Here is a 23,685-nt window from a genome sequence, read left to right as displayed (position 1 = left end):
GCTTGACCTTTTTGAGCTTTAAAAACAAGTGAAAGAATTTTAAAATCTATCCTTAATGTTACAGGTAACCAGTGCAATGACGCTAATACTGGTGTAATGTGTTCCCTTTTCCTAGTTTTGCCTAGTATAACCTAACATACAGCAAGATTCCACCACTTGATCATTCATTAATCTGGTAAATTATGAATTAATGATCGGCACTGAATTAAACATTATCATGCAACTTAACTCTTTTCCCACCTCTGACTCAGGCTCCGTCACTGCTGCTGACTTTTTATACGCACACAGCTCGCATATACACACATGAACGTTTCTACGTCCACTGGATTCAAATGAAGGCTTTGCCTTTTATTCACCTGTTGCCATGGTGAATCGTAGTATCGGAAATTCAATGATGATGGGTTTTTTCATTCCCTATGCACAGCTTAACTCAACGAACATACTCGGAGTTGATTGAACTGACTCTGAGCAGCTGTTCTGGAACAGAGAACTCAGAGATTTCCACCTCAGGATTCATCAACTCTGAGTTAGAGTTACAGTCAGAGTTCCTTAAACTGCTTTCTGGAATAGACCCCAGGACCTCTACATATGTTTATCACCTTATTTTAACAATATCCCAAACACAGAATCTCATGTTGTCAACATAATTATCATGAGTATATATACATCCTTAAATATTGGCTATAGTGAGTGATGATTCAGCTTTCACAGGATTAAAATCAATCATCAATTAACTGCTTTCCTTTGATTTTTATTCAATTTAGTTTCTTAATCATACATACACACATACATACCAGTATATGAGCAGGTTTGCACATACAGGTGTGGATGATGAAAGCATATACCCAGATACATTTGGTAAATGTGTACATTTAGATGATATTTTGAGTAGAAAAACACTAATCACAGTAGTTCTTTTTAGGGACACAAAGTTGCTTTGTGATTTTGAGGGATGCCGTATGGTTGACTGGCAACCTGTGCAGGGTGTGCTCCACCTATCGCCCATTGTCCAGCCTGCCCATCATGACCCTCTAGCTTACAGGATAAGTGGTATAGTTAATGGATGGAGGAATATACTATATCAGTCAACAAGGCCTCTAGCCTAATGAAACTACTGGTTATTGTCATTTAAGTGATGATTCAAACAACCCCACATGTAGCATTTGACATGCCAGCATGGTGGATAAAATAACCTTAAAGGTATGCAGTCTATAAAAACCTTCATGCCATAGTGGCTACCATTTACCAGGAAATGTGCACATTTACAAATTATTTCACAATAACAACCATATATATAGAAAAACAACAAAACAAACACATCTGCCTCATTGTGGTGTTGATTCATAACAACATATAGCGGGTAAGGCCTCCCCCTCGTAGTTCCCGTAGGCGCTGGCAGTGTCGCAGCATGTTCAGAATCCCCTGAAGTCGCTTGTCCACCTTCATCTGAGTAAATTCACGGAAGTCATCCTCCACCACAAAATACTGACCTGAAACACATTTCATCAGATCAGTGAGACTAGCGCTGTTTCAGTTTGCAGGTACACATGATGTCTGTCACTGAGGGTCTCTCAGAGGCAGACTTACTGACTTATTTCAATAACCTTGTTGAGTAAAACCTAGATGGGTCTTTTTGTCGTTGGGTTTTTCTCAGCCAGGTTATCTCCAGAAGTCAGTGAGCAGACTAGAACTGCAATGACTAGTCCATTACTCGACTGAAAGAAAATTAATTGGCAACGAATTTGATAATCGATTAAATCATATTTTAAGGAAAACTGTAAAAAAAAAATTAAAAATAACAAAAAATTCACAGGATCCAGTTTCTAGAATGTGATTTTTTTTTCTTTGACTCTAAACTGTATCTAAATAATTCACTTTTGACAGATATCCGTCTGTAGATGGAGCTCTTGCACTCATGCAATATTGAATCGAATCGAAAATCCAGTCAAATTCAGACCTTGTGAAACTGAATCAAATTGATTGGAGAAATCAGTGGGAATACCCAGCCCTACATATGAATAATGTTTTGAAATAGACCTGAAAAATGTAATATTCAAATAAACAGAAAGGTTTATGTGTACACAATGGATAAACATTGATGCACTGATGTATGAAATGACATCAAAATGTCAGAGTTCATTCTAGTCAGTACTTCTTGTAAAGAATGTCGTACTGCGCAGACAATATCTCTGTAATGTTTCATCTACTTGTCCTGCTAATTAAGTTGCATAATTCAAACATACTGATCATCATCTTCCATGTGCACTAACTGCATCAGAGATTGTCAACATACCTTTTGTATCTTTTGTTTCCTGATCCTTAAAGCGCTGGTACAGCTTGCGTGAATGGTTGTTGAGAGTTTTCGCAGACTGATGGAGGATCTTGTATTTGGCTGCAACAGCTGTGTTAATGCTCCTCACTGCTGCATTAAGTTGATCGTATGATACACGTCCTTTCATATACCTGAGTGGGACAGAACATTCAGTCTTTAAATAACATGAGGCTGGCCTACAATAAGAAATGTGTCTCTTGGCAATACAAAACAAACAACCTACATGTGGAGCTGGGGGATATATTCTATACTTGTAACTATCACTATCACTAAATACCCAGAGTGATATTCTTCACATTAAAGTTCATGTGAAAGTTAATTGAGTTCATAGTAAGGTGTTCATTTGTGAGTGAAATGCATGACTTGAATGATAATAAACCACGCCCCCCTCATTAATTATATAAGCTAAATAACCCTGACAGCAGTGGTGTCAGCCTGCTTTTGCTACAGTAAGCTAGTCACTAGTCAGTCACCTCCTCTCATACACTCAGCAGCAGTTTAGTGGTGTAAGTAGGCAAGTCAGTAAAACTTGATTTTATGTTTATTGGTTAAGCAGTCAGTAAGACAGTTCTAGCAAGTAAATGAAAATCATTTGATCTCATTAGTCTAAAGCTGAATGATGCATCAGCAAGTCTCTTAGATCACATCTTTGAACAGTTCACACATAGTGATCAAGGGCTGATTTGATCTGGAGCTTTTTGTCAGCGATCTCCAAAAACTGTTGGCAAGTGGAAATCAGAGCTACGGCTTCTAATTTGAACATACAGTAATTAAAAAGACAAATACATCTGATTGAAAAGAGCCATGACACTGTTTACATAAAAGTTGGTACATTTAGAGCTGCAACAATAAGTAGATTAGTTAATTAAATTGATGGACAGAAAATTAATCAGCAACAATTTTAATAATCGATTAATGATTTGTGACAAAGGGACAAATATTCCCCAGTTGCAGAGTTCTCAAAGTGATGATTTGCAGCTGATTTATACTGTAAACTGAATATCTTTGGGTTTAGGACTGTTGACATTTGATGATGTCACATTGGGCTGGGAGAAACTGTGAAAAATGAGCATAGACCAAACAATTCTTTGAAATTGTCAGATTTATTGATAATGAAAATAAGATAGTTCTACAAATATTAGAAGTAACATTAGTAAATAGTAAATTTGCATTCATTATTGGGACAGACAATTGGAAAGTCCTGGGACTGATATATCTTTGTTTTATTATTACTCATCCTACTCTCTTCTCTTGTCTTATGTAGTAGATCAATGTGTAGCACTTTGTTTCTGCACTGTTGTTTCCTTTTGCATGTGCAAAAAAAACAAAACAAACATTATGAACATTATCATTCATTACACATGTTGGATATTAGTGAGGGGATATACTTACTGAGGGATGCTCTCAAACTCTGGCATAGTGATGAACTCCATCTCTCTTACATAGCTCTTGTTGGTCTTCTTGACATGTTCTGGTTGGGGGTGCTGTACGTCTGCTGCTTCGCTCTGCTTCATTACAGCTTCTTTTCCACTGAGAGATGAGATGAAGATTAAACATGAGACATCAGGCAGTCGTTCAGTGCATTCAGTGTTGGGAGTCAGAGCAGAAGTCATTTGCAATTGTCAGGGTATTGCAGACTTGGAGACTTATTACATATGTTTCTTTCTTCAACACATCTATTAACGACAAATGTTATTCACAGTCTCCACAAAGTTACGGTACAATCCAGCGCACCTGCAGAGCATCCGCCCCACACTAAACTGATACAACTGCCGCTTGTAAGACTCACTTTTAATGCTGTTGTTCATAATTTGTGCTGTGAGAATTCAGATTTTAACAGTCAGAGAAAAAAAAAGTCTGCGTACTGGTATCAGTTCATTTATAAAATCCTAGGCCACCACATAGAATCTCTCCTGATAGGCTGCTGACAGCACTGTCAGCTGAAGAATCAATCACACTGGTCACAGGAAGTTGTACAAGTGTCTCCTTCAAAATGTAGTTCAGCCGACTTCGCTGCATTTAACACTGGAGCTGAGGGTGTCAGAGTCCAGGCAGGAAACACAGTTGCTCTGCTGTTTGCTCTACTCCGTTTCCATCATCCCTCTCTGTTTCCATCACACTCATGTATTTAGGTCATTTAGAGACAAGAATCTGAAAAAGTTTACATCCTGTCGCGCTGTCACCCTGCATTAGTCTATCTACAATTTTTTTTTTAAAAGCAGCGATTTGGCTGACAAAAGATGTCTCTGTCATTGTAAAGTCTACTCTCAGGGTGAAAACAAACTCTGCAAATACATTCATCTGCACCGTGAAGCTCAAACATCCAACTGAAGCAAAAACAAGCAGAACACATTTTTGAGTGGAGGGGGACAAAATAATTTGTTTTCATGTAGTACAGTACATCTATTCTAAATACTAGGGGATGCATGATATTATCGGCACGTTATCGGTATCGGCCGATATGTCGCCTTCTCCTCTGCTGCCTGACTGTGCTTCCCTTGATGGACTGTGTCACCCTGACGGTCCCGGTGTTTCTTCCACAGGCTCCATTTCACTCAGCTGCCCGTCAGACCTGCTGCTTCTTCCCACTTTAACCTGAGTAACAAACCGGTGCTCAGTGCTCTGGTTGGATCCACATGGAGAGCCAGGGCTAACGTTAGCTGGGAGGCTAGCTGGCTGTGCTTCCCTCTGGCCATGCTGCAGCCAACGCTCACCTAGCCTCTCAGCTAACGTTAACCCCGGCTCTCCGTTTGGATCCAACCGGAGCATCAAGCCACAGTTTGTTATTCAGGTTAAAGTGGGAAGAAGCAGTGGGTCTGACGGGCAGCTGAGTGCCTGCGGAGGAAGCACCAGGACCATCAGGGAGAAACAGTCCACCGAGGAACTGCTATGTTCGGCTGCACAGATAGGAAACACTTCGGCTGCCGGGATGTACCACTCTGTTTCATGGATGTATAAAGAGAACTGGATACAGCGTCGGAGGCAGGGCTCCATTCATTCCTATGAAAGTTGCTCAGTGGCGCATGCATGGATTTATAATAAGACCTGGATAGGACGCAGCTCAGCCTTGCAGCCAATTTTTCCCAGTGGCCACTCGCGGTATTGCAGCGAAAAATCCCCCTCCGGCCCAAAAAGTATTTTCCCCATAGACCACCATTATAAAAGAGACGTCTGTAAAACTGTTGACAGGACACCTCAAACTGCAAACAATGTCAATTATGACTCTTTCTATAATGAACTTTTGATCCATGGCTTCAAAGCGTGGTGCTCTTCCTGTATCCACTTCTCTTTATGCATCCATGCTCTGTTTGGGGGCAAAAAAAACAAACTTCTTTTTGGTTTATAACGACAGTTGGCAAATATATTTTTGCATAAAAAGATGACTGTAATTTGTCCCCTATCATTTACATTGAAAGCAGGAATTAGGATAGGATCTTTTAATGGCCAATATTAACAGAGAGAATTATTACAGCATGCAAAACCTCTTTCCATATTTATGTTCACCTCACTATTGTTTTCAGGGACTTGAAAAATTGTGAAGCGCTCCTTTAATATTGTCATTCTGTTTGTCCTGTCTGTTTGTAATTCTACCACTGCAACATCTGTCCACTCTGTATGTACAACTGTCAGGCTCTTAGAAGCGGTAAAACATGTTTTCTCTGACAGTTCGCATTTTTCAGACTGTGTTTTTGTCTTTTTGAGCTCCTCATTATCTGTGACACTGTTGTAGGGCAGAACAATTAATCAAAATTTTATTGAAATCCAATATGGCCTACTGCAATTTTCAAATTGCAGGAGGTGCAATATTTGTTAAAGGTGAAATGTGTGTCAAAATACCATTTGAAATGAAATACCGTCGTGCTGCAGAGATGTCCCGTCCTACACATCATATTCTACAGACTACGGAAAACATCTTTGTTTGGTACAGATCCCTGCAAAAAATCACTCCATAATCATTCTAATATGTTTTTCAATGAAAATGAGAACAATGATGTAAAAATTATCATTCCCTCTAATATCACAAATCATATCACAATTGCAATATCAGTCAAAATAATCGCAATTAAATTCTTTCCAAGAATAATTCAGCCCTACGCTGTTGTCACTATTAGTGTACCGACCCTAGCAGACTCAATATAAATTGATTTGAAGACACTGAGCAGCCTAGCAACATTAAGTATACAGACAACCCACAATGCAACACTCTCTGTAGGAGCCGCTGTTACAGCAGTTCTCTCCCCATTCAAATAGATTTGATGTTGTGAACACGTAATTGTATAGTCCTCTGATGTAAGATGACTCCCACTTTTTTCAAATTTAATTTCCAGAATAAAATATGGTCTTACATTTGGGTCTATACAGTAATTTGATGAATTCTTCATTAGATCCAATTATTAACTAGATACAAGTGATACAGTTTGTACTTATTGACTGATGTACTTAGTACAAGTACAAATAAGAGGGCCAGGTTTGGCAAGCTGGTGAATTAGTGGGCATCAGATTTGAATGTCCTTCATTCCAAATACAAAACGCCCAGTGTTCTGTTGAACATCATGCAAATACATACGCTTACAGTAACATATTGTTTTCTCACTTTGCTGTGCATTTCTTCCTGGGCATGTGTGCAGGTATGTTATCTTTAAGATGCTGGACATCCTCCACATCCTTTTGGAATAACTCCTCAAGTTCCTGAAACAAAAACAAATGTGTTTCATCACTGAGAAGCATGTCCTTTAAGAACCAGGCCAAGTTAGCAAAAGAAAGCATATTTCACCTACTCACACAAAACACAGTTTCTGCTTCTTATGTTATATGTTTATGCTTAAAATGAGTTTAGAACACCAGTGTTTCCCCTTTAATAGTACTCGGCGGGCCGCCAGGCCAACGAGAACCCCCGCCAGGCCAAAAAATAGTTTTTTAAATGTAACGCCAAATTTGGAAATCAATAGCGTTTGGGAGCCTCTGTGCAGCGCTGTTTTGAACGCAAGTCTCAAAACTCCAATATTGGTCAGGTTCTCATTTATAAAGCAATGAAAACAAAGCAAAAAGAGGATGTAATTGATTATACCTGATGTACAACTGGATGAATGTTACTGTAAAGCAGCAGCATAGATACACTGACATTGACTACACTAACATTAACCAAACAAACTTCAGGTCTCCAGCTTACCTTCAGGTGTTTTAGTTGGTCTTTATGCTGACCAATACAGTTTTCAAACTCCCCCACAAGTCTCTCAAGTGCAAAGAGTTCTTGTCCAAGTTTCTTAATGTTATTATGAGGAACTTCTAGATGTGGAGAGAGACAAGAGGACATAAAAAATAAAGTGAAAGAACACAGTCTTCTCTCATGCAGGGCTAAGCGACATCTATTGTTATTGCAAGATGTGTAAATGATCTAAATGGTAAAAACGGAGTTATTACAATATGCAGAAAAAGGTTATTTTTAGTCAAACAATAACATAGATGGTAGCTGCTACATTAGCAGTTTTGAGTCACAACAGTCCTGTAAACTGTGACGTGATTAGTGACACTACATGTTCACCTGCTGCAGTTTACAGGACTATCATGACTCCAGGTGGCTAGCTGTCTGACTATCTGGTAGTGAATTTAACAGATGCATGAACAAGAAAAACAGAGTGAAAATGACCCTGCACACTCATCTGTGCTCTCAGTTTGTGTTAGTTGGTGAGGTATCATCTCTGGTTATAGAGTAGAGGGTGATACGTAGGGCTGGCTGATATGGAAAAAAATATGATCACCATAATTTTTTCCATATTGATCAATATTGATATTTATCACAATATATAATTTGATGACCGCCTGAGAAGAATTTTTTTTAAACATCAGCTTTAAAATGTGGATTAACAGTCAATTTTAGCACAAGGACATAGGGAAAAACTCAGTCTACAAGTCCTGATTATCACTAGCAAATATTTTAATTTGAGAGAAAGAAGAAGAATTTTAACCCTTTAAATGTCAGTTTTTGAGGGAGAGAGACAGGGAGGAGGAGAATTGTGACCTTAAGTACCACAGAATTTCTGTCTCTCTCTCTCTCTCTCTCTCTCACACACACACCACTAGCTGACATCCTTATCAAAACACACACACAACAACACACATCATTTTAGTTGCATACATTTGCTATATTGGCCTACAGTGCTCCCTAACAAAGCAGCAATGCCCCTAGTGGAAACCAGGAAAACAGCATATATTTGCCCCACAAGTCAAACATGAGAAAACTGCTCAATCCAGTGGAAAATAGTAAAAACTAAAATTTTGAAGCCAGGGCTCTAGATTTAAAGCCAGATATAATAGAATGCTTGATTTTATGCTGTAATGGCCGTGGGATCAAAAATTATGGTTTTTAATGCGTTTAAGGACATTTTTGTCCACAAAGATCTGAGGGTCTTCATTTTGGCTACATGGATTATTATAGATTTATTATAGGAGCGGAGGTTGAACTTCTAAAATTAAAAAAAAAACAACAAAAAAACCAAACCCTACACCCTTGTCAAAACGTATGCCATATGCATCAACACAGCCAAAATGATTTTTTTTTTTTTAAAGCCAGAAATGGCCCTAGTGAGGTGTATGGCATAATCGACCATAAGCTTAAAACAAAAACACCACCAACAACAAAAGACAAACAATACAGACTGTTAGGATTTTTGGCCATATCGCCCAGCCCTACTGTCAAGTTAATCTGTCGTACCTGCAACTGACAGGTCCAGCATACGTTGAATGGATGATATCCTGTCATGAATGTGGTGGCTGATATCCTCCAGCTCACTCATTTTCCTAACACAGGACAAAGTAAACATTAATATTGACACATTATGTACATACAGATAATGTACCTGAAGAATTTCCTGAACAAAACTAATAGCTGAGAAGAACTCTTCAATTCCTCATATTCAATTTGAAAACATAAAAATGAAAAATGAATGGACACATTAAATCACAGTTTCAAATTTGTGAAACCTTTATTCTATTTGTGAAAACAGAAAAAAAAACATTTCCCCCCCCCCCACACAGGCCACACGAGAGCAGGCCCAGATCAAAAACTACTAACGTTACTTGTCAAATCCGGACTTTCAAATCAATGTGTTTTAATTTGTCTCTGGAGTCTCCTTGTTAATCTAGTCCAGATTTCACGACTCTAAGTATAGTGGTTTTTAATCTGGACTTGATGTAAAGCGGTCTAGGTGGTAAAAAGCAGTGAAATCGCCATTTTTTCTGTTTTCATAAGCAAAATAAAGGTTTCACAAATGTGAAAGTGGGTTTAAACAGCGATAAGGCTTTTGCTACGATGTCTAACCCTTTTTCACAAGTGTTACTGGTGTAAAAACGAGGTTAAGCCGTTAAAAATCACTATTTATGTTTCTTACTTTTTCCCTTAAACCCGAATCGATAGCTAACTTCAGCGTCGTCACAACTGTGGTTGTCTTTCGAGACCGCAAACACAAGCACAGAGTATCAACCCAACCCACAACAACATTGCCCTGTGAGCAGAACAGTTTGGACAACAGTGCTACAATAAGAGCAAGAGATTGCATTTTTCATTGAGAATTTGGTGTAAATTATGCCGATTTGAAGACAACCTCAAAATTATTTACAAAAAAGTGTAACGTTAACGTACGTGTAACTTACTTAAGGCTAAGCGTAAAATTAAGTAAAGTAACGTTAATCGTAAACTTCACGCTAAAGATGATGCGTGTCCTGTCCACGGTTATGCAAAACAGCGACAACAAAGGCCTGAATACAATAAATGTTACGATCTTGTACACTCTACCTTGAAGCTAGCTTTGAATTTCGTTACGGTTAACACTAACGTTGGTGAACAGTTAGCATTAACTGCCAATAACAAACCAGACGACATTACTGCATCTGGCATAACATCATAACCGGAGACGTTAGCTGCCCTCGGACTGAGACACCTCCAGGCCTGCACTGTCTGTGTGTCTATCTACAAGTAAATATAAAACTGTGCTCTTAATATAAGGTAACTTACGCAATTATGTTATCCGTTTACCTCATGGATATATAACTCTCTGCTTTTCCTCCTCAGTACTGCGTTCCCGGTTCAATCTGAATTTCAAATGTGACACGAGACGTCATGGCCAGCGTACGCTACGTCTCGTTGCCTCCTTCAAAGGCTTCAAAGACCGTCGTAAATATCAGTTTTTAAAAGCGGTTGACAACAAAATTGCGCATTACCGCCACCAAGTGGTATACAACGTGGTTGTACCACAGTCTATGGATTGTACAACATGACCTCGAACGATTACTTGTGACGTGTAAGTCATGGCCTACTTGTGTAGACACGGATTCAGACACGGAGAAACATGATGTGACACAAAAAAGATGAAAAGATAAAAGGGAAATCTCTAGACATAGCTCACCCTGAACACTAAACTATATATTAACAATAATAGATGTCAGTTATTCAGATATAATATTATTCAGAATCCATATTAACAATGTACAAACCAACAGCCCATTAAATTTCATCAAAAAAAAGTTTTCCCAAACATTTTAGCCTTCTTAGGCTGTCTCTCCAACATCTGCCATTGTTTTTTGCAACAGTGAGTGGCTTTTCTCATTGTCTGTTTCTGATGACGCCGACAGCTGATCACAGCTGGATCAGCTTTAACAGCTGTAGAAACTTCTGATGGAGTTTGTGTCTGCACACATGTGCACTGTGCTGACGCTAATAAAGGTGCACAGTTATCACTGCCAGCAGCTGTTTCCTCTCTGCAGCCTGTTACCTGTTTAACAAACACCTAAAACAACCTGCACTCTGCATTTATACTGTGTCCTGTCTCCTGCTCAGAGGCACAGGAACCATTTCTAATCGCAGAATGCGTTTATACTATTTATTGATTATTTGCATCTGTATTTTTTTGATAATCCTGATAATGAATTCATTATTCAATAACCCAGAATATGATCAGAGTGTCTTCTGAACACTGGAAAATATGTATTTGGCTAAATGTTTCAGAGAAAATGGAAATTATGACACTCATATCAAACCTGACACTCAGGAATTTTCAGCCTCACATGTGACTGAATGGAAATGACGATAAATGATGTAAAATATAAATGTGTTTAACTATAGACGTAAAATCTTGTCGAGTGTCTGACAGATGATTTTCTCTGAAGATGAATGTTTGTCGGTTCAGCTGGTGTGAGAGTGTGACATCTGTTTCTGACTTCTGAGGAACTCACTTATAGACACTTAACATTCTAGAATGGATTTGTCATAAATGCTGACATCATAACAGGAAGACAAACACAGTAGTAGATTTGTGTTTACATCCATACTGGGTGAACAGTGAAGCAACTGTAGTCCCCTTTTTTAGGTAGTCTGCCAACTGTAGGACAATGCAGGAGGAGGACCATCCTAAATATACAGCAAATGCAGCTGGGAGGTATTTTATGACCCAGCAGTGGGAAGTTCTCCACTGGCATTGTCATTTACCTGACCTCAGTCCAGCTGAGCAGGTGTGTCACTCGCCGAAAATCAGACCAAAGGCAAAAGTCCAGTTTATAGTTGAGGTCCAACAAATCTCCTGAAAAGAGAAAAACAGCATATTCTGAGTTCAATTCCAAAGATATGAAATGATCTGAAATCAGTTGTTAGAATTAAAAAGATGAGCTGAGGCAGCAAACCTTAGCTTAAAGCTAAGCTTAAAATCTTAAAAATCTTAAAAAGCTTAAAATCAAATAAAGTATGTGTATTGTCATGAATCATGGGTGGTAATTAAATGCAACACATTTGCAGTAAGTACACAAATTATTTATTGTAATTTGGAATTTTCACTAAATTAGATCAGTATCACATTAAGGCATTTTGAAACAGTCTTGTAAAAGAACTGTAGGTTATCAATGTGCATTCTAATGTTTCAGTTTGAGGCAAGTCATCTGAACACAGCACATTCAAACATGGCTACACTCACAATATGAAAACCATATCTAGGTCTTCCCTTTTCAGTACAGTCACAGTGAGGTTGTTTACCTGCCTTCAGAGCTCCTTGTATCACATAATATGCATCACATTGTTTAGGTGTTATAAAATTGGTCGTATATAAACACAACTCAATGAAAATGACCAGAAGTAAGATTTAAGGTGTTTTGAATGTATTACAATAACTGATAAGATGCTAAGAAATGTGAATTTGAACAATGTGTTAGTTACAGAGCTTGTCCAGTGAGACCCAGAGAGTCTGGTATGTTGAGTAAAGAGAGAGACAGTTACCCCAATCCCATTTCACAGCAAAGATGCAACCATCTGAGTGTCTCAGTGCAGATCAGTGAGGTTAGGACTGACAGGGTCATTTAACCTTGTTTCAATGTAAGGGAAAAAACATCCAAATTGTATGATAGTATGACTTACTGTACGTATGATGTATTCATATATATTGAATTATCTCAACACTTTACTGAGTCTTAATGACATAAAAATCCAACATGCTACACATTGGAATGTATCACTAGAAACTGTGACCTTCCACTATTGTGAATTTAAACAGTGTTTGATCACACGACAGAGTCTGTAAAAAAAAAAAAAAAAGATCATGAATGAATGATTAATTGATTTATATGACAAACTGGTGTAAAGTTTTATGTAAATGTGGGAAACATTAGGCCAGTTGTATTATACTAGCCCCTTCTTCATGATTCTCTGTAGAGCAGTGGAGATGAGAAAGAAAGAATTCTTTAGAAAATGAGGGATGTTTGCAACATTTGAGGCCTGCTGTATGATCCATGATACATTTAATAATGTGTGATCTGCCTGTTAAATTTGTTTCCAAACATGCCACTCATGCTGCATTAGGAGGGCTTTGAAATTGCAATAATTCTCTTGACAGTATATATGAGTCTGGTAAAGCACGGATAGGGTTAAGCAAGTCTGAATTTGGGCTCTTTTGACACATTTCACTTCCAGCAAGTTACATTTTGCCAGCCTTAGCCTTCTACCAGAACAACTTACTGTAATGAATCTTGAAGAATCAGGGTAAGATCGCCAGTATTAGTAGGTCACTTCATAACACACCTGACATTATCAATAAACACATCATTCACCTGAATAACTAATCCTTTAAGTATGCAGTATGCACACTTAATGACATTGCATTCAGTTCAAATTCAAAATAAAGCAGAGTTTTGGAAACATTAAGCCTTACATCCAAACAAAGGTTGCAAATTATAGTCACTGTTTAAAGTTCCTCAAATTTCATAAAACTACATCAGCACATTCCCTTTGTCACTATCTATAGGATGGTGAAATAACAAATTACTTAAGTAGTGACTGTAATGATCCACTGGAGTGCTTAGCCCATTAGCAGGAAAAAGTGGATGAAAATTTCAACAACAAAAAGAGTATAATTTTTATTTATTTTGAAAAAGGCAGGGGTCATATGACAAAAAAGATGATGAAGAATCAATACATCTGTACATCAACTGTACAAAGATTAACCATCTCTTATAATCATCCAGTACATTAAAAGACAGTGTTTAAATTCAATTAGTTTTTGTTGACATTGTCAGGAAGGTGATAATTCTACTTGTTACATGAGGTTGTAGTGGGTGGTGGTGGTGTGCAGGAGTACATTATACTCAAAAGAGTTCCTAATATTTTGCCTACTGCATCAAAGTGGACAGAATATATATAGACTTTGTAAGAGTATTATGGCAGAGCTGTTGTATAGGATTGCATTAGATTGCACAGGTGTTTCTAATAAAGTGCTTGGTGACTGTATGTTTCGCTGTGAAAGCCAGTCTTGGTAGGTACAGGTAGGGACTCAGACAGCACACATGAAACCTGCTGAGTGACACTCCATCCACAGCTGTCTTACCTGGTGTCTCACGAGCTCTCTACTCTGGTCCTCTGGAAACTCTGTAATAAAAGAAAAATGTTTTGTTAAGTTTAAAACAGATGTCTTAAATAAATTAAGTAAATTTAATGTGAATCTGTTAACTTAAACTTTTACTACACATACCTCTATGCCCCTGAGTGCTGGTATGTCTCGCCAGCCTGTGACAGGTGAACAAAGTAAAGGGAGCCAGTGTGGTGGTGTGAGTGAGTAGACCTGAAAAACATTGAGGCAAAATTCAAAGGAAAAATTAATAAGGGAACTGTAATACGACTGCTAAAACTGTTCAAGAAAGACTATTTTCATTGATACACATATTTGTTAGTTCTGTTGTAATTTATCTGTGCTTCAGCACATTGGCTTTGAAATGAAACCATGACTATGAGGTTAATCTTTCCTCTTTACCTTGATGGTGTTTATATCCACAGACCAACTGTGTAGGAATTGTAGCTTTTCATTTGACCAATTAAAACAAACTTTATCATGATATATAACATTTGGTGTCAAACTGTTTTCAGTCATTGACTGTCTGAAGTCTGTGATCCCAGAGGACACTTATATCTCCCCTGGTGATTCTGTGTTGGACCTGAACTATAAACTGGACTTTTGCCTTTGTTCTTTTGGCAAGTGGCACAACTGCTCAGCTGCACTGAGGTCAGGTGAATGACAATGCCAGTGGAGGACTTCCCACTGCTGGGTCATAAAAAACATTTGCTTGTATATTTAGGATCATCATCATCCTCCTGCATTGTCCTACAGTTTGCAGACTATCTAAAAAAAGTGGGCTACAGTTGCTTCACTGTTCACCGGATATGTATGTAAACACACAAAAAAAAACTACTTAAATCCAAGTCAGCACTGTCATTCATTCAAAACAACCTAAATGTGTCATTGTCTGAATGATGGACTTTACTCTGCTCTCTACTTATCAGCTGCTAGATTCCTCTGGCTGTTTCCAGGTTATCCTGGTGCAGTCATTGGGTGAGTTTATGCATCAGCATACCAGTGGAGGTCCCACATCTGTCAAACAGGACACATGACATTTATTATATTTTTATATATTTACAACATTACTTTATAGTCTGCATGCACAAACACATTGCTGGTAATGTACACATTTGTGAGCTTAATAAATCAAAAATGCATGTCAAAACACCCTTTATCCTTACATATAATACATACATACATCCTTATAATAATACTTACAATTTCTTCCCTCCTGTCTAACACACCTAGAGCAAAAGTCAGGAGACTCAGCAGCCACGCATTTCTCTGTTCTCTATTTCTCTGTCCAGCGTCTTCAGGTTAGGCTAACCCATTGTTGCTAACTTTGGCGCTAACCCCCTTCAGTTTTCCAGCACTTGGGGAAACAACAGACGTGACTTTTCTTGGTCTTAACAAGCTGCAGCATTTATTAACTGACACACTGTAGTCTGTACTGTACGTTTACTACCAGACTGACAACTTACTGCTAACCTTTTTCTCTGCTCCGCTCGCATTCTGTCTCAACCACTCACTCACCCACTACGCACACATATTACGTACTGCTGTATTCCTTAAATAGAGCTACGCTACCTAGAATTTCCCAGGCAAAGACACAGAGATTAACTCACGTTTCGGAACAGCGCTGCACAGAGACTCCCAAACGCTATCGATTGCTGAATGAATGGACCCAGGCTAACAAAACTAGAGGTTCCCCTCTTCTCTCTCTTTCTCCTCACAGCTGTTGCATTAGCAGCTCAGCTGCTCCTCTCCCTCTGGTCTGAGTGTGGCCTCTTCAAGGCAGATGCACAGAACTCGCTCTACTAAACGGCAGTGATGCAGAGCCTGCTTGATTCAAGTTTAGCACCAGTTGCTATGACACAAAGTTTGCCAGCTGAACTGATAAGCAACATGAGCCACAAAACAAGTTAGCGCCAAGCTGCTAACTCTGTAAGCAGGACAAAGGCCTACCAAAGACTACACCATCCAGCATCAGAACCACAACTCTTTGCTGGACCCAACAAAGAAAGAAAAAGTATCTCTCTCCTTCCATGGACTCAGTAACATACTGGGCATATAGCATAGTAGGGATGTGCAGAGGGCCAAGTATTTGTATCTGTATTTGTTGGGGCAGCAAAATTATTTGTATTTGTATCCGAATAAAAGTAAAGAGGCTTAAAAATCCTATTTTTGTTTTTATTACGCTTTTATATTAAGAAGGAGGGCCCCACACCAGGTCTCGAACTGGAGTCTCCCAGATCATAGATGACTGTGCTGACTACTAAGCTAAAACTTTACTCATTGCCTCATTGCAGGCAGACCTCTACCTATTTATACACCCATAACACAGAGACACCACACCATGTAACATGTAGGGAAGAACTTCAAAGGTGATTATTGCTTTGCACTCTTCATTTACTGCCTGTAAGAAACAGGAACAGAGCATTCAGACAAGTTAAAAAAAAACCCCATACAGCGATTTCCCTATAGTTGTACAGGCCTGGCGGGCCGCCAGGACAACAAGAACCCCTGCCAGGCCAAAAAAATATTTTTTTAATACATATCCATTCATTCAGAAATCAATAGCTTTTGGGAGCCTCTTTGCAGCGCTGTTCCGAAACGTGAGTTAACCTCTGTGTCGTTGCCTGGGAAACTCTAGGTAGCGTAGTTCCATTTAAGGAATACGGCAGTATGTAATATGTGTGCGTAGTGGGTGAGTGAGAGGTTTCAAGTCAACTAGAATGTGGTCTAGTTCTCCAAAGTAATCTTTGATGTTGTGTTCACAGTTGTCTGGATCAAAAGGGTCAATGTCCTTAGCCATAAACTCAAGCACTTCAAGGTGGGGACCCTGTGAGGTCATTTCTGGTGACAAAACTAAGCTAGCACTACTATGGATGTGAGCATCACATGCTACAGTTCTCTCTGTTTGAGAGGCGGGGGCTGAAAAACTGTTATCACTCTCCTGGTAGTGCAGAGAAGAGGCTGAACAGTTCTGTAAGGTTCTAGACTCTGTGCTAGGGAAGAAATAAACTGCTCTACACAGGGGTTCTCCGTTGTTGTCTCTGGAGGAGAAGGCGAGATTAAGCAGTTGTCTAGTACAACAAAACATAGTGGTTGACCATGGTGTTGTGTGGCAGACACCTTGTAGTGTAGCTTGAGCAGTACACTAGCCTTCCCAAACAATGTGGTGGCCTTCACTATGGGGAGTAGCTTCCTGTGGAAGAGAGGTAGCTATGGCACCATCTAGTAGCTCTAATTGGCATAAAAGATTAGGGCCAGTAAAGGTAAATGCAGGTTTAAATGAGTTTACACAAGTAAGTCTGCTTACCCAAAATTTTAACATGCACTAACTAAGATGCATGGCAGAAAACATGGCGGCATGCGGCAGAGCAGTGGCTTCTCAGCTACCAGCGGTCGTACTTAATAACACAGGATACATGGTAAAGTACAGTTTTTTGGAACTACTTCATCTCGTGAATCCCAGTGTGGTGATTAAACAAGAGCTCAAGGTAGTATTGGGCAGATTGAGGCTCCTGTGAAGAAGGGAAACACACTGGCTGAGAGGAAGGAGGGAGCGGTGTGCCCAGAGGCAGAAGAGGGGCAAGCGAGCCGGCCTGCTAGCCAGGCTAAAAGCTATCAACAGACCCGCTTTGCCAACACTCTTTCTGGCAAATGTCTGCTCACTGGATAACAAAATGGACTTAATGAGACTCCGAATGAGAAGCTACAAGGAGATGAGGAAATGCTGCGCACTTCTGCTTACGGAGACATGGCTAAACAACAACATGCCTGACGCAGCTTACCAGATCGAGGGGCTAATCTTCTTCCGAGCCGATCACAATCAGCTGTCGGGGAAACCCGTGGAGGAGGACTCAGTGCCTACATCAATAAGCATTGGTATACCAACTGTTCTCTGGTAAGCGGCCATTGTTCCAAAGCAGTGGAATATCTGACGCAGGTACGGCCACACTACCTGCCATGGGAGTTTACTGTTGTGTTCATTGGAACTGTGTGTGTTCCCCCGAGTGCTAACGCTAACGTGGCTCTTGGGGAGCTACATGACCACATCTGTGAGCTCCAGAACAAGCATCCGGAGGCATTCTTTGTAGTAGCGGGGAACTTTAACCACGCTAAGCTGACGGACACTCTGCCTCAATTCTATGAGCACGTCTCCATAGCAACCAGGGGAAACAACACGCTAGACCAGGTGTACGCCAACACATGGGAGGCATACAGAGCAGTGTCCTGTCCCCATCTGGGCTTCTCCGACCACATTTCTATCATGCTGATTCCTGCTCATTGTCCTGTGCTCAGACACAATAAGCCCACACAGAAGAACATCACTGTGTGGCCCAGTACAGCTGTTCCCATGCTTCAAGAATGCTTTTAGCGAACCAACTGGCAGATCTTCAGAGAAGCTGCTACCAACGAGGGCAGGGTTGAACTGGAGGACGATGCGTCAGCCGTCTGCAGTTACATCAGTAAATTTATTGACGATGTCACAGTCACCAGGAAGATCACCATCTGCCCCAACCAGAAACCCTGGCTGAAGGCGCGGGATGCAGCCTTCAGATATGGAGACACACCTTCACTGACGGCAGCGAGGAGGAATCTGGAGGCTGGAATTAAAAGAGCAAAGGCAGAGTATACTCTTAAAATTCAGGGTCATTTTTCCACCAATGACCCCTGGAACATGTGGAAGGGCATAAAAACCATCATTGACTACAGCAAGAGAGCTACTGAATGCCCCTGGGACCCATCTGTCCAGTGTTGAGGGACTGTGCTCATGAACTCACAGAAGTATGGACAGACATTTTTAACATCTCACTCTCCCAGGCTGTGGTGCCAGTGTGTCTTAAGACTACCACCATCATCCCGGTGCCCAAAAGTGCAGAAGCAAAAAACATGAATGACTATTGCCCAGTGGCTCTGACCCCAATACTCAGGGCTAGTCATGGTCCACATAAGGAACAACACTGACATCAATATAGATCCACACCAGTACGCCTACAGGAAGAACCGTTCTACATCGGAAGCAGTGTCGTCATTTATCCACTCTGCTCTCACCCACCTGGACAGACCGGCAGGAGGTGCCGGAACCTCTGCATCAATGTGGGGAAGATGAAGGAGCTGGTCGTGGATTTTAGGAGGAGAAGCCACATCCCCTCCCCCCTGTTCATCAGTGGAGCAGCTGTGGAAATGGTCCACAGCTTCAAGTACCTTGGAGTCCACATTTCCAGGGACTTGAAGTGGACCATAAACATTGTAAAGAAGGCCCACCAATGCCTTTATTTTCTCAGGAGGCTGAGGCAATAATATACCTCAGTGCTGGCAGCTTTCTACAGGTGTCTGGTAGAGAGTACCTTCTCCATCACCACCTGGTATGGGAACTGCTCTGCTGCTGACAGGTAGGCGCTGCAGAGGGTGGTGAAAACCACCTGAAAGATCACCCGCAGCAGCCTTCCTTCCATTGAGGACATCTATATCAGCAGGTGCAGGAGCAGTGCGGCCCGCATCATGGGGGACCCTACCCACCTGGCCCATGGACTGTTTGACCCCCTCCCCTTGGGCAAGAGGCTGCAGAGCATTAAGACCAGGAGAACTAGGCTCAGATGCAGTTTCTACCCAGAAGCTGTTAGACTGGTGAACTCCATGCCTCATTAAACGCATTTTCACTGTTCTGCCTCTGTGCTGCTATCTGCCATGCTGCCATGTTATCTTAACACGCTGCTCTATTTTTAACACTGCTGTTTTTAACATACTGCTCAGCTTTTTTTTAATCCACTGCACTGTGCACTGTATTTATAAGATTATTTATTTATTATAGATTACTTTTAGACTTATTGCATTGTACGCTGCTGGACCTGAGTACAGATTTAGTTTAATGTGTAAGCATGCAAATGACAATAAATTAACCTTGAACAGTAACAGTCAGAGAATTGACTCTTAAAGTTGACTCAGGCTGGAATGCATGGCAGTAACAGCTAGAGGATAAATTCTATGTTTCACAGGACCGGTGGCACACTGTGGCTCTATCACACACCTGCCGTTCAGGAGAGCGAGTTCTGTGTGTCCGCCTTGAGCAGGCCACACTCAGAGCAGAGGGAGAGGAGCAACTGAGCTGCTCCCACAACAGCCATGAGGAGAAAGAGAGAGAGAGGAGGGGAACCTCTAGTTTTGTTAGCCTGTGTCCATGGGTGGAGTTCACACTGGGTACTGTTGGATCTGGTAGGAGTGCGTTTGGTTATTACTAATAATTCATAATTATCAGAGATAATTATGAATTATAAAATCGAGATATTATTAATATTATTACCAACAGTTAGGGAACCTCACACAGGGACACCATTGTTAGATTTGTGAGGAGCACAGTTGGTTATTAGCAATAACTAATAATTATCAGAGATAATTATAATTATCAGAGATAATTATAATTATCAGTGATCATTATAATTATTAGAGATCATGATTAATTATAAAATTAATCAAATTATTAATATGAATTAACAATTATGGGGCACTACCCGGAAACCGGGACCAATAACCAAACAATAAGGTAGCCTCATAAAAGAGTTCACCTAGAATGCTAATATCTGAGGGATATCAACATTCACAGGTGACTGAAGAAGGTTTGAATTCAAGCTCTGACTCTCAATCAGCCACTTTTCACAATATATAAACACAATAAGGACAAAAGACTAATGTGTGTGTGTGTATGTGTGTGTGAGTGTGTGAGAGAGAGAGAATATGGGAGAGTATGGGAGTGTAGATGGGTAAGTGTGTATCTGTGTGTGTGTGTGTGTGTGTGTGTGTGTGTGTGTGTAGGGGCGGGATGGGGAGGGGGGCAAGATGGCGACCATGATCTTGTTAGATAGCATTGTGCAAGATTTAAGATGGCTGGCATGATCTTGTGAGACTACGTCACACGAGCTTAAGGATAACAGATGTGAAGTCACACGAGAACCAAATAGCAGAAGTGGCCGCGGTGTCTTGGTTAGACAATAGATGGCACTGCGCTCATTCAATTCCATGTAAAACACACGTGTCTCATGCCAGATAAGGAGGGGCAGAGGCGCTGTGTCCCACGTTATCTGACCGTCAGATGTTTAAGAAGATGTGTGTCTGTGTAAGTGTGCGTGCACGCACGTTTGTGTGTGTGTGTGTGTGTGTGTTAGTGGTGAGAGGAAAGAAAGGAAGGAGAAAAGCAACCATGAGGGGGAGAGAAGCGGTTGCTTTGTCCACAAAGAGTGCGCATAGGGATGGCAGTCTGTAATGCATGTTGTCTGATTTCAGATTGACAAAGCAACTTACTTTCTCACTCACGGTGGCACAAACATAGCAGTCCCGTGTGGGACAAACACAAAACAGTCTAGCGTGGTGAATACAACTAAACGGGCAGCAAACTTCAAATACTCCTCAGAGTAAAGCAGAACATATGGACTCGGCAGTCCATCAATTCACAGCACAAACAGAGCTTAAAAAGCTAAAAATAACACATAATATAACCTGTCTCTGTCCAGACATAAGCATCTTACGTGGTCGCTTCAGAAAGCAAACAGGGTGTGTATTTCAGTCTGTCTTTCGGTCCGGCTCGATTCCTTGGCTTGGATGCTGACGGGGCCGTCCTCGCCGTCAGCAATTACTATGGCAGCAGATGGATCCATACCCAGGAGTAAAAATAGGATGAATAGAAAACTGTGTTGGATCTCAAAGGCTGACCACATGTTTCAACAGAAAACAAAGGGAATCCTTAAGGAACTCAAAGACCCACTTCTGGGATTCCACCATATATTTGAAAATGAGCACAGGGTTGGGATAGGCGTGTGTTATCATTCTACCATTTATGTAAATTTCATGATGTAGGGACCTCACAAATGGTCAACTCTACATCAGCATTGGCCTTTTCAGGGCAAGTTGAGCCATTTTGTACCCATGAAATGCTGATTTTTATAAAGTTGCTGTAAATGTCAATATTAGATTGACATTAACAGCAGATATTGCTGGGAATTGACATTTCCCAGCAGATAATTTACAGAATCTACATCTTTCAAACCATACTTGGCCAAGTTTCATCTAACACACAAAATGATTATAAATATAATACTATATACCATTCAGAAATGTAAATTGTTTTTCGTGTGTTTGTTTATTATTACAGGACATCACACCTAAATTTGACTCCCTAAACATGCTCAAAAACTCACCAAATTTGGCATGCACATCAGGTCTGGTAAAAAATTTGATAAAATGTAAAAATTTACCCCTAAAGTGCCAAAATGTGCTCTCTAGTGCCACCTATGTAACTAAAATGGCTGCCACGGCCCGTAGGAATGTCGTAGAGAGATCAAACCAAAACTCAGTTATTTGTCTCAATTAGCCTTTCAAAATAAGACTTTGCCCCAATTTTGGCCCCCGAACAAACGCTATCTCCTCCAAGGGCGTTAATGGTATCGACTTCAAACGGTTTGCATTTTATAAGCCCTCAAAGTTGCAGCGCCACATCACACCTTGCAATGTAAAACAATGGGGAGGCAATCTATGGGCATGAACTTTGTGTCAAACAGAGGCTTCTGATGTCTAAACTATAAGTCTGACCACTTTCAAACCTGTATCAATGGATTCGCAACGAAATTTCCTACCAAAAAATATGATTTTTAATGTAAGATTTGGCTAAAGTCATGGGATTTATGAGGAGATTTCACAAAAAGTGTACTCTAAAATCCTCCTCTCCAACTGCTCCTGGTGATGTCACTCCCTCAGTGCTGTGAAACATTCCGCAATTCACACTCATTATAAAATCACAGGAGGAGCAAGAAAAGACTTTAAAACTCACACTCTAATATCTCAAAAACAGTAAAAGATAGAAAAAACATGTAAATTTAAGATTTGTAGGTCAGTCTCATGACTCATTTAAAGTTCAAATGAAGTCTGTATCTAAAACTATGTAGAAGCAGTAAATGTTCAAAAAGATGTGGGTTCGCTCACACTCTCCATTCAAATATATGAGTATTTTTTTGTGTCCAGCTACACTTACTTATTGTCTCTACACACCCGAAAGTACACATGTCAATCAAACTTTGACCAGGTCATGTGGGTTAAAAGTCTTTCCTTTTCTAAAAATATACTTGATGAAAATTAGGAAAATATTTTGTTTTACACACAAACTCATCAAGAGTTTTCAATTTACTAATTGAAATTCAAGTGAATGGGCCCAAAACTTGCAGGATTTTGATGACACAGGTGTGAGCAAGACAGGCCTGTCTCACACTGCAGAAAATTCTCATCCTGTCAACCGAACTTTCAAAATAAAATCACACCACACTTGTAAGAAATATCCCTCATTTTTAAAAAGCAAAACGATCTGACCCGACGGGCCAGAGTGTGAGGTCCCGACCAACGCTGCTTGCAGCTTTAATTATGATACTTTTTCTCATCAATCAGTAGAAATGTCACTCAATTTAATTTCAAATGGAGCTCCTTAGCAGGAATGATCGA

At 40.2% G+C, this 23,685-nt stretch overlaps 1 protein-coding gene across 5 annotated transcripts; it reads right to left on the bottom strand.

The window, feature by feature from the left end:
- Positions 1–730: 730 nt before the first annotated feature.
- ska1 (spindle and kinetochore associated complex subunit 1) lies at positions 731–18,010 on the bottom strand. Of its 5 annotated transcripts, none has more exons than XM_042412582.1 (10): positions 17,994–18,010; positions 14,335–15,228; positions 14,191–14,231; positions 11,814–11,904; positions 9,045–9,130; positions 7,503–7,618; positions 6,927–7,021; positions 3,725–3,862; positions 2,294–2,463; positions 731–1,490 (listed from the first exon to the last, which is right to left on the bottom strand). In XM_042412582.1, exons 5-10 carry the CDS (start codon positions 9,124–9,126, stop codon positions 1,342–1,344), a joined length of 750 nt encoding a protein of 249 aa, XP_042268516.1. In that variant the 5' UTR covers positions 9,127–9,130; positions 11,814–11,904; positions 14,191–14,231; positions 14,335–15,228; positions 17,994–18,010; the 3' UTR covers positions 731–1,341. The 5 variants fall into 5 exon arrangements, with proteins under 5 accessions (XP_042268516.1, XP_042268515.1, XP_042268514.1 ...); XM_042412581.1 differs by lacking the exon at positions 17,994–18,010 and adding an exon at positions 15,415–15,502; XM_042412580.1 differs by lacking the exons at positions 11,814–11,904; positions 14,191–14,231; positions 14,335–15,228; positions 17,994–18,010 and adding an exon at positions 10,344–10,497.
- Between the last annotated feature and the right edge of the window lie 5,675 nt (positions 18,011–23,685).

Source organism: Thunnus maccoyii, chromosome 5 (genome assembly GCF_910596095.1).
Source record: "Thunnus maccoyii chromosome 5, fThuMac1.1, whole genome shotgun sequence".
NCBI classification, from domain to species: domain Eukaryota; kingdom Metazoa; phylum Chordata; class Actinopteri; order Scombriformes; family Scombridae; genus Thunnus; species Thunnus maccoyii.
Note: the sequence above shows the minus strand (reverse complement) of the source record. Positions and strands in the feature narration are given on the sequence as shown.

Bases quoted from the DNA above. Each gene is read 5' to 3' on its own strand.
- ska1 (XM_042412579.1), bottom strand. The intron at 7,619-9,044 runs GTACGACAGATT...CTCCACATCTAG, and splicing joins GCTGGACCTGTCAGTTGCAG to AAGTTCCTCATAATAACATT. The intron at 2,464-3,724 runs GTAAGTATATCC...TGTCCCACTCAG, and splicing joins GAGTTTGAGAGCATCCCTCA to GTATATGAAAGGACGTGTAT.